At 44.1% G+C, this 20,632-nt stretch overlaps 1 protein-coding gene across 6 annotated transcripts in view; it reads right to left on the bottom strand.

Annotated features, from left to right (window-relative positions):
* MERTK (MER proto-oncogene, tyrosine kinase) overlaps window positions 1-20,632 on the bottom strand; it is a 124,574-nt gene that overhangs the window by 73,146 nt on the left and 30,796 nt on the right. For all 6 annotated transcript variants that reach the window (XR_011525899.1, XM_070572136.1, XM_070572137.1 and 3 more), the window contains one exon: window positions 3,386-3,806. Coding sequence is in view for 5 of the 6 variants with exons in the window: in XM_070572136.1 (XP_070428237.1) it covers window positions 3,386-3,806 (421 nt within the window). In the remaining variant the exon portion in view is untranslated. The remainder of the gene's footprint in view (window positions 1-3,385; window positions 3,807-20,632) is intronic.

Raw genomic sequence — 20,632 nt, 5'->3', positions numbered from 1 at the left:
AACGTGTACACTTAACCGCTGCACCACCAGGTCAGCCCCAATAAGCTGAGGTTTGACTGCAAGATGTGGTTGCTCCTGAGCAGCACAAGGGTCCTTCCCTGGGTCCTGAGGTCACATCCTCTCCCCTACTTCAATACTTCAAGGCCAAATCCAAACTTGGAGGGAAACCCTCCCTAACCATATGAGCACTGCCTTAGCACTTCCGCACTTGACCCTTGACTCTCCCTTCCCCTCCATTCTGTTCACCAGCACAAACAGGAGGACAGGGACCAGGTCTGCTCCCCTCATCTCAATGCCCAGCCGTTCCTTCAGTTAGTTCTTCATCCCACAATTAACGAATTGCCTGCAAACATCTTCCCCAGCGAGGCTGGCTGTTTTTAAACCAGGGGGCCGTTGCCTAAGTTGTAATTTGGAAAAAATCTCTACTCCTGTGTCTAAAATGATGTTACTAGTGAATGTTAAAGCTTTCTCTGGTGTAAATTACTTTATCACATCCTTTTCTTCCTTTGGAAGAGAGGGAGCAATATGACAGCGTGAGGCCACTGTGGGAAAGAGGGGGTCAGAAGCAACGGAAGGAATAACAGAGAAGGTTCTGCTGCATTAGATAGGCACGCCTCCCAAACTACACCTTCTACTAGGACAGGTCCTGTTTTAGGATCAAAGACCAGATGCTTCACTAACCCTTGTTTTTAGAAGGAGGAATTGGGGAATTTAAGTGTAGGGTAGGCAGGAGGCAAGAGTTCGCATGTTATGGAAGAGAAAGGTGCAAGCAACATCCAGCTGAGAAAGTTAAATACAGCTTCCATAACCCCGTCAGTCTCCAGCAACTCACAAGTGCTTCATATTTAAAGGATGAGTGCAGGGACTAACTGTGGAGTCCTCAGTCTGGAGACCTCATCATTTTCAAAATTCATGTCAGAATTTCGACATGTCCTAATAACATCTTTCACAAAAACGGTCCCATGACCCAACTCAAAATACCATGTGTTTCTCTCTATAGTTCCTTTAACCCCTGCCAATATACAGATAGCCATATTTTGTGTTCTCTTCCCTTCATATTATTTCATCTGCAGGTTCCCTTGAATAAACATGGTCTGTACATGTACTGTTGATGGCAACTCCAACAAACCTGCAGGCTAATGAATTCCTCATAAAACCGGATACATTGAAAGCCTAGAACTAGTTTTTAACCTTTCACTGTTCATGGGAACCAGAGTGGATTTCCTTAGGGCACAGGAGATGTGAGAAGACGGAACACGGCAGGTGTGCAAGTCGGGTTCCCTGTTTAAGGATGACTAGCTCACTATCTAGTGACCCTGGGAAAGTCCCCCTATGCATAGGGACCTCAGGGTCCTCATATAAAATATACCACGTTTCAGATCTCCAACATCCTTCTCTCTTGCCAATAAATTATGCAAATATTTATAATCTTGATTAAGTCACTATAATGTACTTCACAGACGCACTCTATAGCTACTGTACCACCTGAATACGACTTTAATAAAGTCGAAGGGCATTATAATGGTGTCCTTGATGTTGCACCAAATGCTACTCAATTCAGCTGAGTGTCCATCATTTGTAAGAATTCTGATCACTCAATTTGCCTTAAGGCTTATTAGTTTGAAGGTCAAATAAGATTTTTCTCCTTTAGAACGTGTTTATGTATAATAAACTGAATACATACATAAGTCTAAATTTTTCACTAAAGTTCTCAAAATATCATTCAGGTCACCTTCTGAACTTTAAGGGCAAAAGTTCAAAACAAGATACTGTCTAATCTAAGTTTAAAAACTCTCCAATTTAAGTCCTGTGAACATCTCATGGCCCCTTAGAGCACACTCGGAGCTGGTAGTCATGTGGTCCAAACCCATCTCTCTGGCAAGAAGGCCAGAGAAGATGCAGCAGCTCACCCGTAGTCTCCCCGCTGGCCAGGGGCAGGACTCCTGCTTAGCAGCCCCAGCCCAGAGAGCCAGCAGGCCTGTGTGCCCCTCCTAAATGATGCCTGATGAGACCAATGGGCTAGGTTTCTGTTTCTTTAAGCCTTTAAACTGCTCCTTATTCATTATTAAATGGTGATTTTACTTCTCCCATCAGAAGTTGTGTCCCCTTAATGGTAAAATGTCTGCAATTTGTAGTTGATTCAGAGAAAAATATAGTCAAAGCTCCTGAATGGTCTCAGCCACTGGCTGAGAAAGGCAGTCTGAGACCCAGCCAGAGTTTAGTCAATCAATAAAAAACATGGAGGTTATTGTGTTCTCTGCCTTGACTCTGACCAAGCCTATAACCTGGGATAATATGGGGAAAAAACGGCACATCTTATGGAAGTGTTGACACTAAACTCTAACTGGAATCGTTAGGTCTGTGGTAACTCTGAGGCGGTTTTCTGAAAAGGAAACATAAAATGATTCACCAAAAGACAGGACACTGTCTGGGACTGCCCCGCGGATCAGGTCAGAGAAAGTGAAAACAGACCAGATCAAAGAGGGCCCCTCGCCAGGGCGGAGGCATCCCGGACAAAAGGCCCTCGCCTCAACTCTGCGTGCCTCTGACCTCATTCTGATCTTCTAATGACTACAGGTCCACCTAACTCTACAACTATACATGCAAGGAGGTCCTGACATTTAAACAAACGAACAAAGAAAAAACACAAAAACCCTCCTGGCTGAGAGGAAGGAGTAGCGAATAAGAAAGGGTGGTGAGAAGAGAAGCAGCTGGCCAGTCTCCAGCATTCTGAAATATGCTGACTCAGTCCTGGGAACAATGTATTCCAGACATACGTCCTGGCTTGGCTTATCTGTGTCACTCCCCTAACTCATGTGGCTTGCCCCTGCCAACACCAAGTGGAATACCGACCCACGTGGCTGAAGTTTGTCTAGTTTCCCCAAACTTTACAGACTCTCCACCTTTTTCCCACCCCAGTGCACATGATCTGCACGTCAGTACCATGATCTGCAGCCGCAGCAGGGGTGTTGGGGAGAGGCGGAAGGGAGCGGGGACCGGGCATGTGAAAGGGATGAGAGGGTTGCATTGCTTTAAAAGCTCCACACCCATCAGGTGATTTAGATGTCTCCTCATACCTGGCAAGAAACACCGTTCCCACTCACTGGGAAAGCTCTGGAGTCAAGCAGGACTTGACATGACTTGTAGGTCAGCTGGGAAGTGGTCCTCCAGAACCAGAACATCTGATAACCAACATTCCAGAGGGAGCAAGAGCCATTTAAAAGAGGTCAACAATACAGACCGTCAGCTATTAATCTATACTCTAAATGGACCAGTGGGGTTGCTCACACAGAAGACAAAAGGATGTTTTTTATTGACAAGGTCTTTTACTTTTGAGCAACAGCATAACAGCATTAAAAAAGAAAGGAAGAAAGAGCACACGTACCTGAAGGAAGCGATTATTGTTGTAACTTCATCATCTGTATAAAACTGAGTAATTGCATGATGTGCCCCAACCAATTCCTTCCCGTCTTTCCACCAAGAAATAACGTCGGTGTCCTGGTACACATTAGGTATACTGATTGAACAATTAAACTTGACGTCCTTATGTTCGGAAAGTATTATGTGGCCCACCGTGTGATTAAATGCAAGAGGCGGGAGGAGCTTTGACCTGGCAGAGGTCACCCTGGGAAGGGCTGCATTTCTTGTATGCAGTCTTCTGGGCTGGGTTGGCGAAAACATCAAGGCAGGCTGGTACCCACTGGTGTGAGGAAAGGAGGCTGGTGTGTGGTCCGCTGGCAGGCTTCCCGGGGCAGGTCCTGGGAGTGGCACGTTGGGCGTGGTTGCCTCCCTCACCTCAGCAACAGCTGGAAAACAGAACATTCGATTTTTAGCCTTTTAAATAACGGAGCTTTCCCAGAAGGTACCCAACTTATTAGGCCACAAAGAGAGAGAAATGGGGTATCCTCAGTGTCCTCAGAAAATTCGAGCAGGATTTATTTAACACACACGTCTGGACATATATTCTCACTTACAAATTCATTCGTTTACTTACCGCCTTCTAAATAAAGCTTAAGATACATAATTCACCCATCAAAAAATATTTTCTTTTTTATTGAGATATAATTGACATATAACATATTAGTCTCAGGTATATGACATAATGATTCGATATTTGTTATATATCACGAAATGATCACCACAATAAGTCTACTTAACATCCATCACCACATACAGTTACAAATTTGCTTTTCCTGTGATGAGAACTTGTAAGATGTACTCTCTCAGCAACTTTCAAATATACAAACAGTATCATTAACTACAGTCACCATGCTGCACATTACATGTCCAGGATTGATTTTATAGCTGGAAGCTTGTACCTTTTGACGACCTTCACCCATTTTTAAAAAGTGTGACTCATTCCAAGTCCTTCATACCCAACTCAGCACCATGGCAGGAAGGTGATGGCACCTGAGATCACTTGTCTCACTGTCTGCTCAGTCCTCGACTATGTCGCACATTTGGCCAACAGTCTTGCAAAGGCTGCTACTCGTCACAAAGAGACAAGTTTACAATTCTTGTGCCTCAACAGGACCCATCCCTAGGCATGGGGGAAAAAAATCAACATGCACTTATGTCACCAGCTAGAATGACTTGGGGCTTCCAGCAAGATGCTTGCCTGCTGGAATGGACCTGGAAATTTTTGATTTCATCTGGCCCACAAGTACTTCTAAGATAGAAACAAATATTTAAAAAAATAATAAATATATGTAAATAGAAATAAACATAAAATAAAATTAAAGGGGCCGGCCCCATGGCCGAGTAGTTAAGTTCACATGCTCCGCTTTGGTGGCCCAGGGTTTTGCTGGCTTGGATCCTGGGTGCAGACATGGCACTGCTCATCAGGCCATGTTGAGGCGGTGTCCCACATGCCACAACTAGAAGGACCCACAACTAAAATATACAACTATGTACTGGGGGGATTTGGGGAGAAAAAGCAGGGGAAAAAAAAAGAGAAGATTGGCAACAGTTGTTAGCTCAGGTGCCAATCTTCAACAAAAAAAATTAAAAACAAAAATAAAAACTCACTTCTAGTTTTTTTAATGGCATTTTGGGACCATACATTCTATACTGGTTGTTATTTATTCAAACATATTGACCGCATGTGGGTGAGACAGGCAGGCAGGAGAAACACAAGCCTGGCATTTTGTGGGTTAGTGACTGGGGCACACAGAGGCGCCCCATCCCCACTCGAGGGCTGTGCCTCCTGCCACACTCAGGTGTCACACTCTCCTGGGCCCCTGAGTGTGTGTGTGCAGGGAGTAGTGTGGTCTCTTTTTAGGGTCGTGCGAGATTTAGCAAATAAGAACACAGCATGCTGAGTTAAACTTGCATTTCAGATAAACAATAAGTCATTTTTAGTCTAAGTATCCAGCTAAGTACTTATTTGGCTAATGGAGGGACAAGCAGGAGATGTGAGGGCAGAAGGGAGGACCTGGGAATTTATTCCTCTGGGTCCCTCCCTGCCAAGTCACCCTGGACTGCACAGCTCCCTCAACTAAAGTCACGGCCCCTGTTGGGGAGTGCTTTCCCTACAACTCTTGCTCCTGTACCAGGGCCACTCTCACGGCTGCTGCCAGGCTGGAGGACAAGAGATTCCACTCTAAGAAACCAGGGACGGCTCACTGCTTGTCCTCAGCCTGAGGTCTCAGTGGGTGCGAGAGGGCAGGGGCCCTCTGCATGCTCTGGGGGCGGATGAGGTGGGTCAGCTGCGTGATGGCCTTGAGCCCAGTCATCCACACAGATGAGTATGCCGTCATGGGAGCGATCATTTACTCCAGGGACTGGAGGTCAGGGTGACTCCACAGAGAGGGGCCCCTGCCAAGCCAAGCAAACCCTATGCACAAGTGTGTGCCTGTGCTCCAAGCAGGAGGTGGCGAAGCTCAGTGCCTGGGTCCCATCCAGCTCCCCCGTCTTCCTCTGATCTGGGGACACTTTCTGGCTGTTTGTCTGGCTGTTTGTCTTATCCCTACAGACTCTCCTCCAGAATACCCTTTTTCTACAGGCTTCGAAGCACTTACACTTCACCTGGACCTCAGATGAGCAAACTTCTCTGGAGTCCTTCCCCATCACTGAGTTCCTCGGGAGTCAGGGCTTTTGTTCAAATAACTATTTTTTTTTTCTTTAGATATATGTCCTTTTCACAGAAGGCGAAAAGTGGAGTGAGAAAAGCAAATAATATTGTCTTTGGTTTGTTTAACTCACTTAAAAATATTTAACCTTTTTAATTATAAAGGTAACACAAGTCTGTTGTGAAAAATTCAAGTATTTATAGAAAGATAGAAGGTATAAAATGGAAACCTGTTTTGTGACCCCAACCCTGCAAGATTACAGTTTGGGGTATAGCTTTCAGTTTTCTATGAGCCAAGCTGCTAACTGAACAAACTAATGGCAAGGCCATCCACTCAGATGACATCACAGAAGTCGGGGAGCAGCCAAACCCACATTGCAATCACTATGGATGATTTAAAAGACAGATAATTTCCACAATTTGATTTGCCAGAAGTTGGTAGAATCATTTAATTGCCAACAAATATTTATACAGTACCTCCTGGGTCTAAGATTTGCTGCGACAGTCTAATGGGATAAAGAAAGCCACCTGTCCCAGGAGAGGAGCAGCAGAGGGTCCCAGGAGTTAAAGGTGAGATGGGACACAGCTAACTGCCGGTGGGGGGGAGGCTGTCCCGATAGTGTCAGGGAGGCCTCCCTGATTGCCTCCCCACACACCCCTAGACAGTTAGGCTGAATGTGGAGAGAACTGAATCCCAGCTGAGGCAGTAGAAATTCTGATACTGGCTCTGATACCAGATTCCCCACATTAAACACAGAATATATTGGGGTTAAAACCAAAGCACTCATTCCCTGCTTACTCCCTGGCTTCTCGGCTCCAAAATACACTATTCTCCACGGAGACAGACACAGCCAACGACAACCACCTGGATTCGTTATCTCCTCCTCCTCCCCACCAAGGAGCTACAGGCTGGTGGGAAAGCTCTGAGCAGTGAGGTCACGGGCTCCCTCCTCTCTGCAAGTAGTCTCAAGGCCAAACACAGGCTGATGGAAAAGCTCTGATCAGCAAGGCTATATGCTCCCCCTCCCCTACCTAAAACCCCAAATAAAAACCCTTCCTTTTAGCTTTTCGAGGAGTTTGGGATTTCAGCATTGGCTGCCCTTTTTCCTTGCTCAGCACTGTGCAATAATAAAATTCCTACTTTCTTTCACTACACCTATTGTCAGAGACTGGCTTGCTGTGCAACGGGTGAGAGAACTCACTTCAGGTTCGATATCAACTCCTGGAAGGTTTCTGAGCAGAGGAAGGAGAAGATCAGAGCTGCACTTGACCAGACACTGACAGCTGGCTGAGCGAGAGGAAGAGGAACAGGAAGAAGGCCAGGAAGTAGGAAACCCTCCAGGAAGAAATTGAAGACCTAACTACGGGAGTGGCCAGGCAGTCGGAAGGATGCAGAGACAGAAGAGCGGCTGAGGCAACAGCATTCTCAGTATCGCCATCATTTCACAAAAGAAAGGTCAGTCTGACACCAAATATTTAGGAAGGATGAAATCTCACAACACAGGACAGTTCTCAGGAGTGGTCAGCTGGCAGCTTTATACTGACTGCTGCCTGAAGACTGCAGGCTCTCAGGCTGCTTCGGGTTCAGTTTCCTCACAGGGAAAACAGGACCATAATGGTGCCTGTTGGGTTGCCATTAGGAATAAAGGAGTCATTATGATGTCTGGCTCATAGTAAGCACTCAACAATGTTAGCTATTATTACTTTGATTATTTTCCCTTTTTATTGTGAATCAGTAAAAACCTGCCATGGTCTCAACTTGAGAACTCCTGATTTACATGGTTGGTGCTGACAGTGTAATGACCACACATACTTGGTGAGGTTGCTGAGGTACGCACTACACAACTTGTGGGGAGCGGGTGTGGCCATTCACATAGCTGTCTGCGTAAATGGTGTTCTAGAGTTGTCGCCAGCCATATGCGAGGGCTCTGAATGATCATGGATAATGTGAAAAAGGCAAAATGAAAACCATTCCAAGGTTTTGGACTTAAGGGTCACGGCAATGATGAGTTAGAAATGACTATTTAAGCTGCTAACTTTTCACTGTTTTGATGACTTCAATTGTATAACTTCAGTCTCCTTGTTTTTCCTCACAGAAGTGGAATACTTTAAAATTATTTTGTGGGGAGTGACGGTAGGAGGATGAGGGCAGACTAAAGATTTAAAAACTTTTGATTTTCATTAACATGTTCATGTTAACTCAGCTTCAAGATGACAAAAGCACATGTGGCGGGCCTGTGTGATGATCACCATTTTGGAGACAATGTTTAGTCAGTGTGAGAGATGTATTAAAAAACCCACAATTGGAGACTTAACTAGAATCTGGTCCTTTCCACACAGCACACACGGAAAAGTGGGCTGACTCTGGCTGTAATTTACAAGAAATCTTCACCTTGCCCCTCCTACCTTCTTTTAAGGTCGTGTCTTCCTGTGGACTGGATAGCAGCTAAAGTGGGAATTTAACCTTACAAGTAAATGCAGCTAAGCAACCTTGAATAAATGGCCTCCTGCTCAGGTCCAAGAGTAACTGCCCAGGTGTTCCATCTGCCAACTCCAGGGAGCCGCACTCATCCAGTCCTGGAGCTGCTGATGGAGTGACCCTGCCGTGTGCCATGTGTTTCCAATCACCACCAGCCCTTAACTAGATTCCAGTGCCAGCTTCTTAAAGACAGGGATTGTGTCTCCACCCCCTTCTTCCAGTGGCTGGCACAGGGACAACGCCCTGGGTCATGGGTAGCAAATGTTTATTCACCCAAGAAACAAACGGGTTAGGTATACTGTCCCTTGTCCCGCATGGGTTTGCCTTGTTTTTCTGAACAAATTTGTCTATAGCTTCCTAGAAGGCTGGAGGCACTCTCTGAACCCAGCATGATGCATGGCATGGAGCTGATACGCAGTGAGCATCTGTGGAATAAATGGGTGTGATATGGGCAGGGTTCTGAAGGGTGAGAGGTGGTCCAGGCAGGGACACTGCTGTAGGGGGGAGTGGGACAGCTGTCATGCCTCTGAAGCAGCACATCTTCCACCAACCACACAGAGCCGCAGCGATCAGACATTTAGGCACCTTAGTCTTTTAGACTCAAAATTGGCCAGCTGGAGGATGCTAGCAAAGAGGCTATTTTCTGTGTGATCAGCTAGCGCATCCCACCCTTACATCCATGAATATTTGCTGAGTGCTTGCTGAGCATGCCTGACGGCAAGCGGGTTGGCCAGCAGCTCTGCAGTTAGAGAGCCAAGACCCATGCAGCCCCCTGCTGCCCAAGACAGGACCTCAGGAAAGCTCTTTAACCTCTCTGCTCTCCTGCAAGGATAGAGTACCTCAGTGGGAGGAGATGATCAGAATTACTGGTCCACCAGTGTACTCCACAGATATTGGCTGAGGTTGTTGCTGTCTTGCACGTGAACCTGGGCCTGCTGGCCCCCTGAAGGAGGAATTTCTGGGCTTTGTGGGAATGAGTGCTGAGATCAATCAGGGAGGTCCATCTCAGACAGTACATAGCGCCACTAGAGCAACGTAAATGCCAGCCTTGAATGAGAGAGAAAACACACTTCTGGCTTGTGATGGCCAGCGGGCTCTGGGCTCTCTGGAACTTCTCTATGGCTGGCCTCTACAATCCTTTCCCAGCATGAGCTCCTTTAAAGTTCATTGAAGCCTCAGGATCACAGCCCAATGAGATACAGGAAGCAGCAGCAGCAGAAATTTCAAGTCCCAGGATAGCGGGAGGCCCCCCAGGGTGTGGAAGGGGGCTGGAGAGCAGGCTGGCGAGCCCTGTTTTGTTCAACCCTGCCCTTGGGTGTTGTGTACCATCAGCTTGTTTTACAATCCCGGGTATCTGGGGAGGAGGAGGAGAGTGCCTTGGCCGCGGTGGTGGAAGGGGTCCTCGCAATCCTCTGAGGGGCCAGCCACCGGAACCCACTTCCCCTGCTCTTTCCACTCTTTCTCAAACAAAACAACGGACAGAGGCATCAGCCGAGCTCTCTCAAGTTCAACCTCAAAATCAAGAGGCCCAGAGGAGACTACAATAGAGTGAGGACTTCTCCTCGAACTCCTATGGGTTCTTGGCTTCCCACCCGAGGAGCAGATGTGGGGCAGGGGCAGCAGCCAGGCCAGGGGAGCAGGGACCAACCTGGCAGGGAGGATGCGCTTTGCTCAGGCGCTAAGGCTTCCTCTCCCGCCTTGATGCCGGCGGCGGCGTGGCTTTGCTATCAAGCAGCCAGCGCGGTTGGGAGGAGAAAGGCCCCTTTCTGGGGCGGGTTTGCGGTTTACAGGAAGGCTTTTTGTATCCAGACTCCTATTTATGCCCTTATGCCCACGCCCCTGTCCCCCTCCGCTGCCGCGCCCTGAGTCCCCACCCAGGAGAAAGGGCGTATCGGGACTGGTGGCCCCCACCCCTGCCCCACTCCAGACGATATTTGAATCACTCCCCTGAGTGGCTTCTCTGTCACCTAGGGTAAGACTCCGCCCCCTACGGCTGCTGGCTGAGGCCGAACACAATACAAACTTTCTATTTAACATTGTTTCACTTGAAGCAAACGTGATTGATAAAGACGTGATTGATAAGGATAAAATGCGAGTGATAAAGAGTAGCAGTAATACTAAAGAGAGAAAATTTTTTAAACCTTCAACCAGAAATAACCAGACCTGATTGTTCCCAAACTGTAAGCGGTAAAATAAACATTAACTTCGCTGGAATAAATGCCCTCCACCACTTGGAGAAAAATGGGGGGAAAAAAAGGCCATTCGTGGGATGAAAGTGATTTCCTGGCCCTCCCATTGCGCCAAGTGGAGCAAAGTCCCGCAGGCGGACCCGGGGGAGCTGACCCCGAGAGAACCGGCCCTGGCAGGGGCTTTACTGGAAAGGAAGAGGAGTAAACAATCTGGCTGCTGTGCTTGGAGGGTCACAGCTGCGGTGTGACAGTGGAAAGGCGGGGGAGCCAGTGAAAACCCACTGAGATGCCTGCACAGAGTTGGCGGGTTGTGCCAGTGGCTCAAATTTTCCACATGGGCCCCAGCGGGCATAGGGTTGCCAGATAAAAAACAGGAGGCTCCAGTTACACTCGAATTTCAGATAAATAACAAATATGCGGGACATACTTAGTCAAATAAATATAACTTAATATCACTTAGCTGAAACCAGCTGGAGCCAGAGTACCAAGGAGTTCACTGTCGCCCTCCCACAGGCGGGCCTCCTGGGCGGAGAGCAGGGGGAAGATGAGTCTGCAGGGGCAAACAGGGATCCAGCCCACAGAGCAAGCTCTTCAGCCTCTGAGCCCTCACCTGGAGGGAGTGAAGGGGCTTGGACCTCTGAGCAAAAATGATGATAATCAGGGTGACCTCCGGCCACTTCCCCTGGTCCCCATACATTCTTTTGGGCTCAGGAGAAAAAAAGAAAAAGAGTAGAGCCCCACGCGTGTCTCCCCTTGGCCTCATGCACACACTTCAGAAGTAGGGAGTCCCTCATGATCCCCTTCAGCCTGCATCCCACTTTTTGACTTGGGTATTTGACTTTTTCTTGGTACAAATGTTTTGCAAAAGAAGCTTCCCAAAAAGACCGCAACCCTCAAGTCCTTTGTAAGCGGGCACCCATGCGACCAGAAAAGAGAGTTCCAGAATCGGACTGTGACTCTTTACCATCATCTTCCAACTCTCCACCATGTTCTCAAACCTAGCAAAACATTGGAATCTCCAGGGAAGTTTTTAAAGCTCTGATGCCCGGCTTTCCCCCAGAGCTCGAGTTTACTGGCCCCGGGTGCAGCTTTGGCATTGGAATGTTTAAAAATTTCTTCTAATGATTATAATGGGCAGTCAGGGTCAGACCCTCTATTCTAGGGAATGGATCTGGTGGCCAAAATCACCTGGGGCAGAGGGGGAGGGGGGCTCCTGAGGGTCCAGCCCAGGAATCCCCACACAGAAGGCCCAGGTTGGAATGCATGTAGCTTGGGGGCATGGTAAGAACAAGAACTCTGGAGTCAGAGGGGCAAGGGGGTAGCCCCAGCTCAGCCACTCAGAGGCCAGATGACCTTGTGCAAGCCACTTGTCCATCTGAGACTCAGTCTCTCATCTGTAAAGTAAGACAGATAACACCCACTTCTCTCAGAGACAAGAGCAGAATACTGCACATAAGATGCTGTGCACACTGCTTGACATGCGCAGACATGCAATAAATGGCAGTTATTTTCATAACATGAAACATCTGATCTGTCTTGTTTAAAAGGTGCAACTAGTCATGCCTGGACTACCAGTGCTGAACATATGGAACCAATTATGCTGGCTTAGACCATTCACCTCCTGCAGTGAAATATATATGTTTACTTAACCAAGGGGTTTCCTTCTCTTTCCCCTTTGGCAACATACCAAGTGTCACAGAAAGACTCTGAGGGAACATTTTCTGGCCAGATTTCACGAAGCAGCTTCCCCCCTCACCACCCCCCATCCCCACCCCGCACCCCCCCCCCCCCCCGTGCCCAGGGTTGTTTATCCCCAAGAACCAGATGTGACTTTCACAAGACCCAGAAGAGACCCTCAGACTCCAAGTTTAACTCCTCCATCACGCTGCCCCTAACACATGCCCTCTAGCCACCAACATCTGAAATCCTATTGATAAAAAGGTATTCTTTTAAGGAGAAAAATGTTTTCCTTTAAAATGTGACTATCTGGAAGACCAAGCATTTTAGCAAGAATAGTTTGTCAGTCTTTCCTAAGTGACAGAGGGCAAAGAATTTCCTCCAAAAACAGAGTAGATGTACTTTTTTCTCTATTCCTCCCACCACATACACCAAAAAAACCACTGGACATCATATAGAAAACAAACCCTGAAAAGTGGACAGAAGGCAGACTAAGGACCTCAGGACCCAAGAACAAGATGGTGATGAATTCTTTGGGTTTTCCTTTTGCCCCACATGTCCCAGTTTGGAAATGCTAATAGGCAGAGACAGCAACAACAAAAAAGCCTGTTCTCTCTCTTCTCTCTCAGTCAAAAGACCAAGAAAGGGGCAGCCCAGCAAGACAGAAGACTTTTAGACATTAAACGCTCTCCTCCAGTCAAACAATCCAGAAGAAACTATGGCTCCATCCCCACTCATGCCAGCAAAGGTCAAGGGGGGAGCCTAGACTTCCACCATTATCAGGCTGCAAAGAGGTGACACAACTATTCCACTGGGGTGATATCAGATAGGGCCAACTAGAGAGCTGGGATTTCACCTCCACTGGCAGGCGTTAGTAAAAGACCATGTGGGGAGCCTGGACTTCCACTCCCTCCTGGCATTAATGAGGCATCCCTCCTCGTCCCCACTGGGGTGGTATCAGAGGAGGCCTAGTGGAGAGTCAGGACTTTCACTACTGCCCAGGGAGTCCCGCTTTCCCCCTGCCCTGGTGCAGTGGAGATCAGGCAAGGAACAGTCTGGAATGTAATAAGGCCTTCTTACCCCTCCCAGCCAAGGAGGTATCAGTGGAGGCCTGGTGGGTAGCCAGAACTCCCACCCCACGTCCAACCAGCAGTAATAAGGACCCTCCCACACTCAGATGTCAATGCAGGCTGAGTAGGGAAGCTAGAATTCTACCCCCACCAGGCAGTCAAGAGGGAGCACGCCCTCCTCCCCTGCCAGAGCAGTTCAAAGGAAACCAGGTGGAACAAAAAACTTAAATAAGAGCCAGACTGTCATCATATAATACCGACAATGTCTAGGTTTCAATAAAAACTTTGACTTCAAATTGAATGAAATACCAACACGACAGAGAATTATCCAAAAAAGCTATTAAAGAAAGAACCATAAAAATACTTCAATGAGCCATTACAAACATGAATCACATAAAACAACAGAAAGTTTCAGCAAAGAAATACAAAGTCTCAGTAAAGAAATAGGAGATATAAAAAGAACCAAATGAAAGTTTTTTAACTGAAAAATACAATAACCAAAATAAAAATTCAGTGGATGAGAGGCCAGCCTCACGGCTGAGTGGTTAAGTTTGCACTCTCCACTTCAGCAGCCCGGGGTTCGCTGGTTTGGATCCTGGGCACGGACCTACTTGCAGCTCGTCAGGCCATGCTGTGGCAGCATCCCACAGAGAACTAGAATGACTTACAACTAGGATATACAGCTATGTACTGGGGCTTTGGGGAGAAAAAAAAAAAAAGAGGAAGATTGGCAACAGATGTTAGCTCAGGGCCAATCTTCCTTACCAAAAAAAGTATTAAAAAAAAAGAAGAGAATCATAATTTTTAAAAAAATTCAATGGATGGGCTCAACAGAAGAATGGAGGGGCAGAGCAAAGAATCAGTGAACTGGAAGACAGAACAACAGAAAATTATCCAATCTGAACAACAGAGAGAAGAGACTGAAAAACACATGAACAGAGTCTCTGAAACTTGTAAGACTATTAGTAAAGATCTAACATTTGTATCATCAGAGTCCTGGAAGGAGAGGAGACAGAGGGCAAGGCTAAAAAAGTACTTGAAGAAATATTGACTGAAAACTTCCCAAATCTGACAAAAGATATAAACCTACAGAATCAAACATCTGAGTGAACCCAAAATAGGACAAACTCAAAAAATATCCACACCAAGATACATCACAGTCAAAATTTTGGAAACTAAGGACAAAGAAAACAGTTTGAAAACCCTGAGAGAAAGATGACACCTTACCTATGGGGAAAAACAATTCAAATCACAGTGAATTTCTCATCACAAACCATGGAGGACAGAAGGAAGTGCGCCAACATTTCTTAAGTGCTGAAAGAAAAGAAATAACTCAGAATTTTTCAGGAATGAAGGAGAAATCAAAATATTCTCAGGTGAAGGAAAACTAAGAGAGTCTGTCATCAGCAGACCTACCCAAAAAGAACAGCAAAAAGGAAATTCTCTAAACAGAAAGGAAACAATAAAATAAGGAAATTTGAATCATCAGGAGGGAAAAAAAATGTGGAAAGCAAAAATATCAGTCAATACAATAGACTTTCCTCCTCCTCTTGAGGTCTCCAAATTATGTCTGATGGTTGAAGAAAAATTTTAACACTGTCTGATGTGGTTCTATATGTGAAGAGGAAATATTTAAGGTAATTATGTTTTAAATGAGGGAGGGAAAGGAACTTAAAAGGAGGTAGGGATTCTGATAAACTGATAAAATGTCAATACCTAATATATCAATAACTCCATTAACTATAAATGATCTAAATATATCTATTAAAAGACAGAGATTAGCAAAATGGATTAAAAAAACATAACCCAACTATCCGCTGTTTGTAAAAAATTCACTCCAAATATAATGATAGGCAAGTTGCTCCCAAAAGGATAGAAGATGATATATCATTTCAATCATGTTTTAAACAGAAGAAAGCAGGCTGGCTACATTAATATCAGATAAAGAAAATTTCAAAACAAATGACCAGACACAGAAAAGCATATTATATAGAATGATAAAAGAGACAATCTACCAAGAAGACATAGCAGTCTTAAATGAGTATGCACCAAAGCAAACCACCGCAAAATACATGAAACAAAAACTAACAGAACTGACAGGAGAAATAAACAAATCAACAATTATTGTTGGAGACTTCAACACTTCTCTCTGAACAACTGATTGAAGAACTATGTAGAAAATAAGCAAGGATATAGAAGAACTCAACAACACTGCCAATGAAAAGAATCTAGTCTATATTTATAGAACATTCCACCCAATAACAGCAGAATACACATTCTTTCCAAATGACGAGGGGATATAAACCAAGATAAACCATATCCTGGGCCATAAAGCAAATTTCAACAAATTAAAAAGAAAACTGAGGTCATACAGTTTGTGTTCTCTGACCACAATGGAAATAATTAGGAATTAATAACAGAAAGGTAAAAGGAAATTTTCTAAATACTTGTAAACTAAACTTCTAAATAATAGATGGATCAAAGAGGAAGTCTCAAGGGAAATTAAAAAAATACACTTAATGGAATGAAACTGAAAACACAACATACCAAAATTTGTGGGACACAGCTAACAGTGCTGAGGGGAAAATTTATAGTACTAAATGCATACAATGGAAAAGAGGAAAAGTCTCAAATCAGTAGTCTAAGCTCAGAACATAGAAAAAGAAGAGAAAACAAACCCAAAACAAGCAGAAGGAAGAAAATAATAAACATAAGAAACAAAATTGAAAAAAGAAAAGCAATAAAGTAAATCAGTGTAAGAGCTGGTTGTTTGAAAAGATTAATAAAATTGACAAATCTCTAGCAAGAATGAGAAAGAAAAAAAGAGAAAACACAAATTACTAATACAGTATCAGGAATGAAACAGGGAATGTCACTATCAACTCTGCAGACATCGAAAGGATAGTAAGTAAATACTCTGAAAACTCTACACACAAATTTGACAACATAGAAGAAAGTGACTAATTCCTCAAAAAACACAAACTACTGTAATTCATCCAAAATGAAATCGATAACTTGAATAGCCCTATAACGATTAAGGAATTTGAATTTATAATTTAAGGAATTCCCAAAAAACAAATTTCCAGGCCAAATGGTTTCACTGGAGAATTACACTAAATGCTCAAAGAAGAATTAACACCAATTCCACGTGATCTCTTCCAGAAAGTAGAAGAGGAGAGGGCATTTCCCAATATATGTTATGAAGCTAGTGTTGCCCTGATACCAAAACCAGATAAACACAGTATAGAGAAAGAAAACTACAGATCAACAACATCCTTCATGAATATAGATGCCAAAAATCCTTAAGAAAATATCAGCAAATAGAATTTAGCAAAATATAAAAAGAATTATTTACTACAATCAAGTGGAATTTATTCCACAGACAGAAAGTTGGTTCAACATATGAAAATTAATCAAGGTGATCCATCATATCAACAGGCTAAAGAAGAAAAATCACATAATCATATCAATCATCTAACGAAATTCAACAACCATTCAACACCCATTCATGATTTTTTTAAAAACTCTAAGAAAAATACAAAGACGGGAACTTCCTCAACTTGATAAAGAGCATCTACAAAAAACCAACAGCTATTATTATACTTCATGGTAAAAAACTGAGTTCTTTCCTCCTTAGATTGGGAACAAGGCAAGCATGTCTGCTTTCCCCACTCTTAGTCAACATAGTGCTGAAAGCTCTATCCAATGCAAAAAGGAAAAAGAAAAAAAAGCAAAAAAATAAATAAAAAGCATCAGAAAGCAAGAAATAAAACAGTCGTTATTTGCAGATATGACTGTCTTCATAGAAAATCCCACAGAATCTCCAAAAACCCTCCTTAGAGGTAAGTGATTTCATCAAGGTCACACGATACAAGATAAACATACAAAAATTATTATATTTCTATATATTAAGCAATGAACACATCGATATTGAAGTTAAAAATATAATACCATTTATAATCACTCATAAATAATGACATACTTAGGTATAAAGCTAACAAAGCACATACAGAATCCTATCCTGAAAACTACAAAACACTGACAGCAGAAATGAGAGAAGATCTAAATAAATGGAGAGACATACTATGTTCATAAATTGGAAAACTCAACACAGTACAGATGTCAGTCTTCCTCAAATTGATAGACTGATTGTGGTATAATAAAAATATATCTGGTCTTTGTCCCCAGTTCCTGACACAGAGCTCCTAAAACTCTTGGAATTTCCTGGGTAATAGGAGCGTGTTTTGTTATTTATAATGAGCCCCTCTGGAACACGTCTGCATCTATGCTAATGAAGTGACTCAGGGTAGGGCCCCTAGATAGCTTCAGGATGGGGCTGCTCACCAGAATAACCAACCATGGAATTAGAGGGTTAGAACTCTCTGTCCCATCCCCCAACTCAGGGGAGGATAGAGGGGCTGGAAATTCAGTATAATCACTAATGATCAGTGATTTAAACAATCATGCCTATGTAATGAAACTCCATAGACAAACCCTAAACAACCAGGCTTGGGGAGCTTTGGGTTGGTGAACACATGGATGTGCTGGGAGAGTGGTACACCCTGAGATGGCAGCGAAAGCTCTCAGTCCCTTCCCCCATACCTTGCCTTGTGTATCTCTCCCATTCGGTTGTTCCTGAGTTGTATCATAATAAAAGTGTAATCATTAGTGCTTCCCTGAGTTCTCTGAGTCATTCTAGTGAATTATCAAACTCGAGGAGGGACTGAGGTCATGGGCATCCCTGAGTTACAGTCAGCTGGGCAGAAGTGTGGGGAGCCTGGACACTCCATTTGAGCTGGTATGTGAAGTGGGGTGCGGTCTTATGGGACTGAGCCCTTAATCTGTGGGGTCTGTGCCAACACTAGGTAGTTAGTGTCAGAATTGAACTGAATTGTAAGATACTCAGTTGATGACAGATAACTGGACAATTGGTTGTTGTTGAAACAATGTATTTGGTGTCAGAAGAAAACCACACACAGATTTAATACAATTCCTGCCAAAATCACAGGAAGAGTTTTTTGTAGATATAGACAATATATTTCTAAAATTTGTGTGGAAAGGCAAAGGAACTAGAATAGCTAAAACAGTTTTGAAAAAGAAGAATAAAGTGGGAGGAATCAGTCTATCCAATTTCAAAACTAATTACACAGCGACAACAAGCAAATCGTGTAGTATTGGCAGAGGGAGACACACACAGAGATCAATGGAACAGAAGACAGAACCAGAAAAAGACCCACACAAATGTACTCGACTGCTTTTTTGGCAAAGGTCAAAAGCAATTCAAGGGAGCAAAGAAAGCTTTTTCAACCGATGGTGCTGGAGGAAGTGGATATCCATGGGCAAAAAAATGAACTTTGACCTTATTGGGTATCTTCCACCTTATTCAAAACTGAACTCAAAATGGGCCACAGATTTAAATGTAAAACATAAAGTATAAAACATTTAGAAAAAATCTTCCAGACCTATGGCTAGGCAAAGTGTTCTTACGCTTGACACCAAAAGTACGATTCATAAAAGGAAAATCTGATAAGTTGGACTTGCACGCGTCAAAATTAAAAATGTTTGATCTGCAAAAGACCCTGCTAAGAGGATGGAAAAACAACTACAGACTAGGAGAAATCATTTGCAAACCACATATCTGACAAAGGACTACTATCTAGAATATTAAAGAGCTCTCAAAATTCAAGAGTAAGAAACAACTCAATTAGAAAATAGGCAAAGACATGAAGAAACATTTCACCAAGGAGGATATACGGATGACAAATATGTTCATGAAAGTGTTGAACATCATAAGCCCTTAGGGAAATGCAAATTAAGACCACAGTGTGGTATCACCACATACCTATCAGCATGGCTAAAATAAAAAATAATGACATCACCAAATGCTGGAGAGGATGTGTCATTACAAGGGCTCTTAAAATGGGGAGACGAAGGCACAAGAGTCAGTGTCAGAGTGATGCGGTGTGAGAAGGACACGACCCACACCTGCTGGCTTTGAAGATGGAGGAAGGGGCCCTGAGCCAAGGAATAGGGGCAGCTGCTAGAAGCTAGAAGAGGCAAGGAAACAGATTCTCTCCTACAGCCTCCTGAGGGGAACAAAGCCCTGCAGGTACCTTGATTTTGACCCAGTGAGACCCATGTCACACTTCTGACCTACAGAACTGTAAGATAATATGTTTCGTTGTTTCAAGCAACTAAGTTTCTGATAAGTTGTCATGGCAGAAAATGGAAAACTAATACAGTATGATTGCATTTACATAGCATTTTTGAAATGACAAAACTATAGAAATGGAGAACAGATTAGTGATTGCCAGGGGATGAGGAGGTAACAGGGCAGGAGGGAAGTGGGTGTGGCTATAAAAGGGCACCTGCAGGATCCTTGTGGGGATGGAAGTATCCTGCATATAGACCACATCCATGTCAATATCTTGCTTGTGATACTGCACTACAGTTTTCTAAGATGTCACCCACTGGGGGAAACTGGATAAAGGGTACATGGGAGCTCTCTATACTATTTATTAGAAAAAGTATGAGAATCTAAAATTACTATTTATATAAAACTTTCTAACATGTGCATGGCAGCTGCTGCTAGTGTCCTGCTCAATGGTCATTCCCCTAGTGTGAAACTGTCTTTTGTCCTTCCTACTTCTTTCTGCTTGGAATACAAATGAAATGCCCAGAGGTACAGCAGCCATATGGAAACAACAGCTCTAGAACAAGACACTAAAGACAGCAGAATAAAAGAGCCATGAAGAACCAGGTCCCTGACCCTATCATGGAGCCTCTATTGCAACCCTAGCCTGGCTGCCTTCAAGCTGCTGGTTATATGAGAGAAAGACTTCCTCTCGGTTAAGCCACTGAAGTGAGGTTTTCTGTTACATGCAGCCAAATGTAAACCCTAACTAACATGGTATAAACAACACCATAGAGTGTTACCAATACCATGTGTGGCCAAAGGATAAAGAGATGTCCGGGAACTAAAACACCTAATGTGGGGTAGTGGTTTTCTCTGGGGGGAGGGAGAGCAATGGGGGACTTCAACTCTATTGCTAATGTCTGATTTCTTAAGCTGAGTGGTGAGTACAGATGTCACTTTTATTATCTTTTATATTTTTTTGTGTATCCTAAATGTTTTACAACAACATTT

The sequence above is a fragment of the Equus przewalskii genome, chromosome 14 (assembly GCF_037783145.1).
Source record: "Equus przewalskii isolate Varuska chromosome 14, EquPr2, whole genome shotgun sequence".
NCBI lineage: Eukaryota > Metazoa > Chordata > Mammalia > Perissodactyla > Equidae > Equus > Equus przewalskii.
The sequence above is the reverse complement of the archived record's forward strand: the minus strand, read 5'-3'. Positions and strand labels throughout refer to the sequence as shown.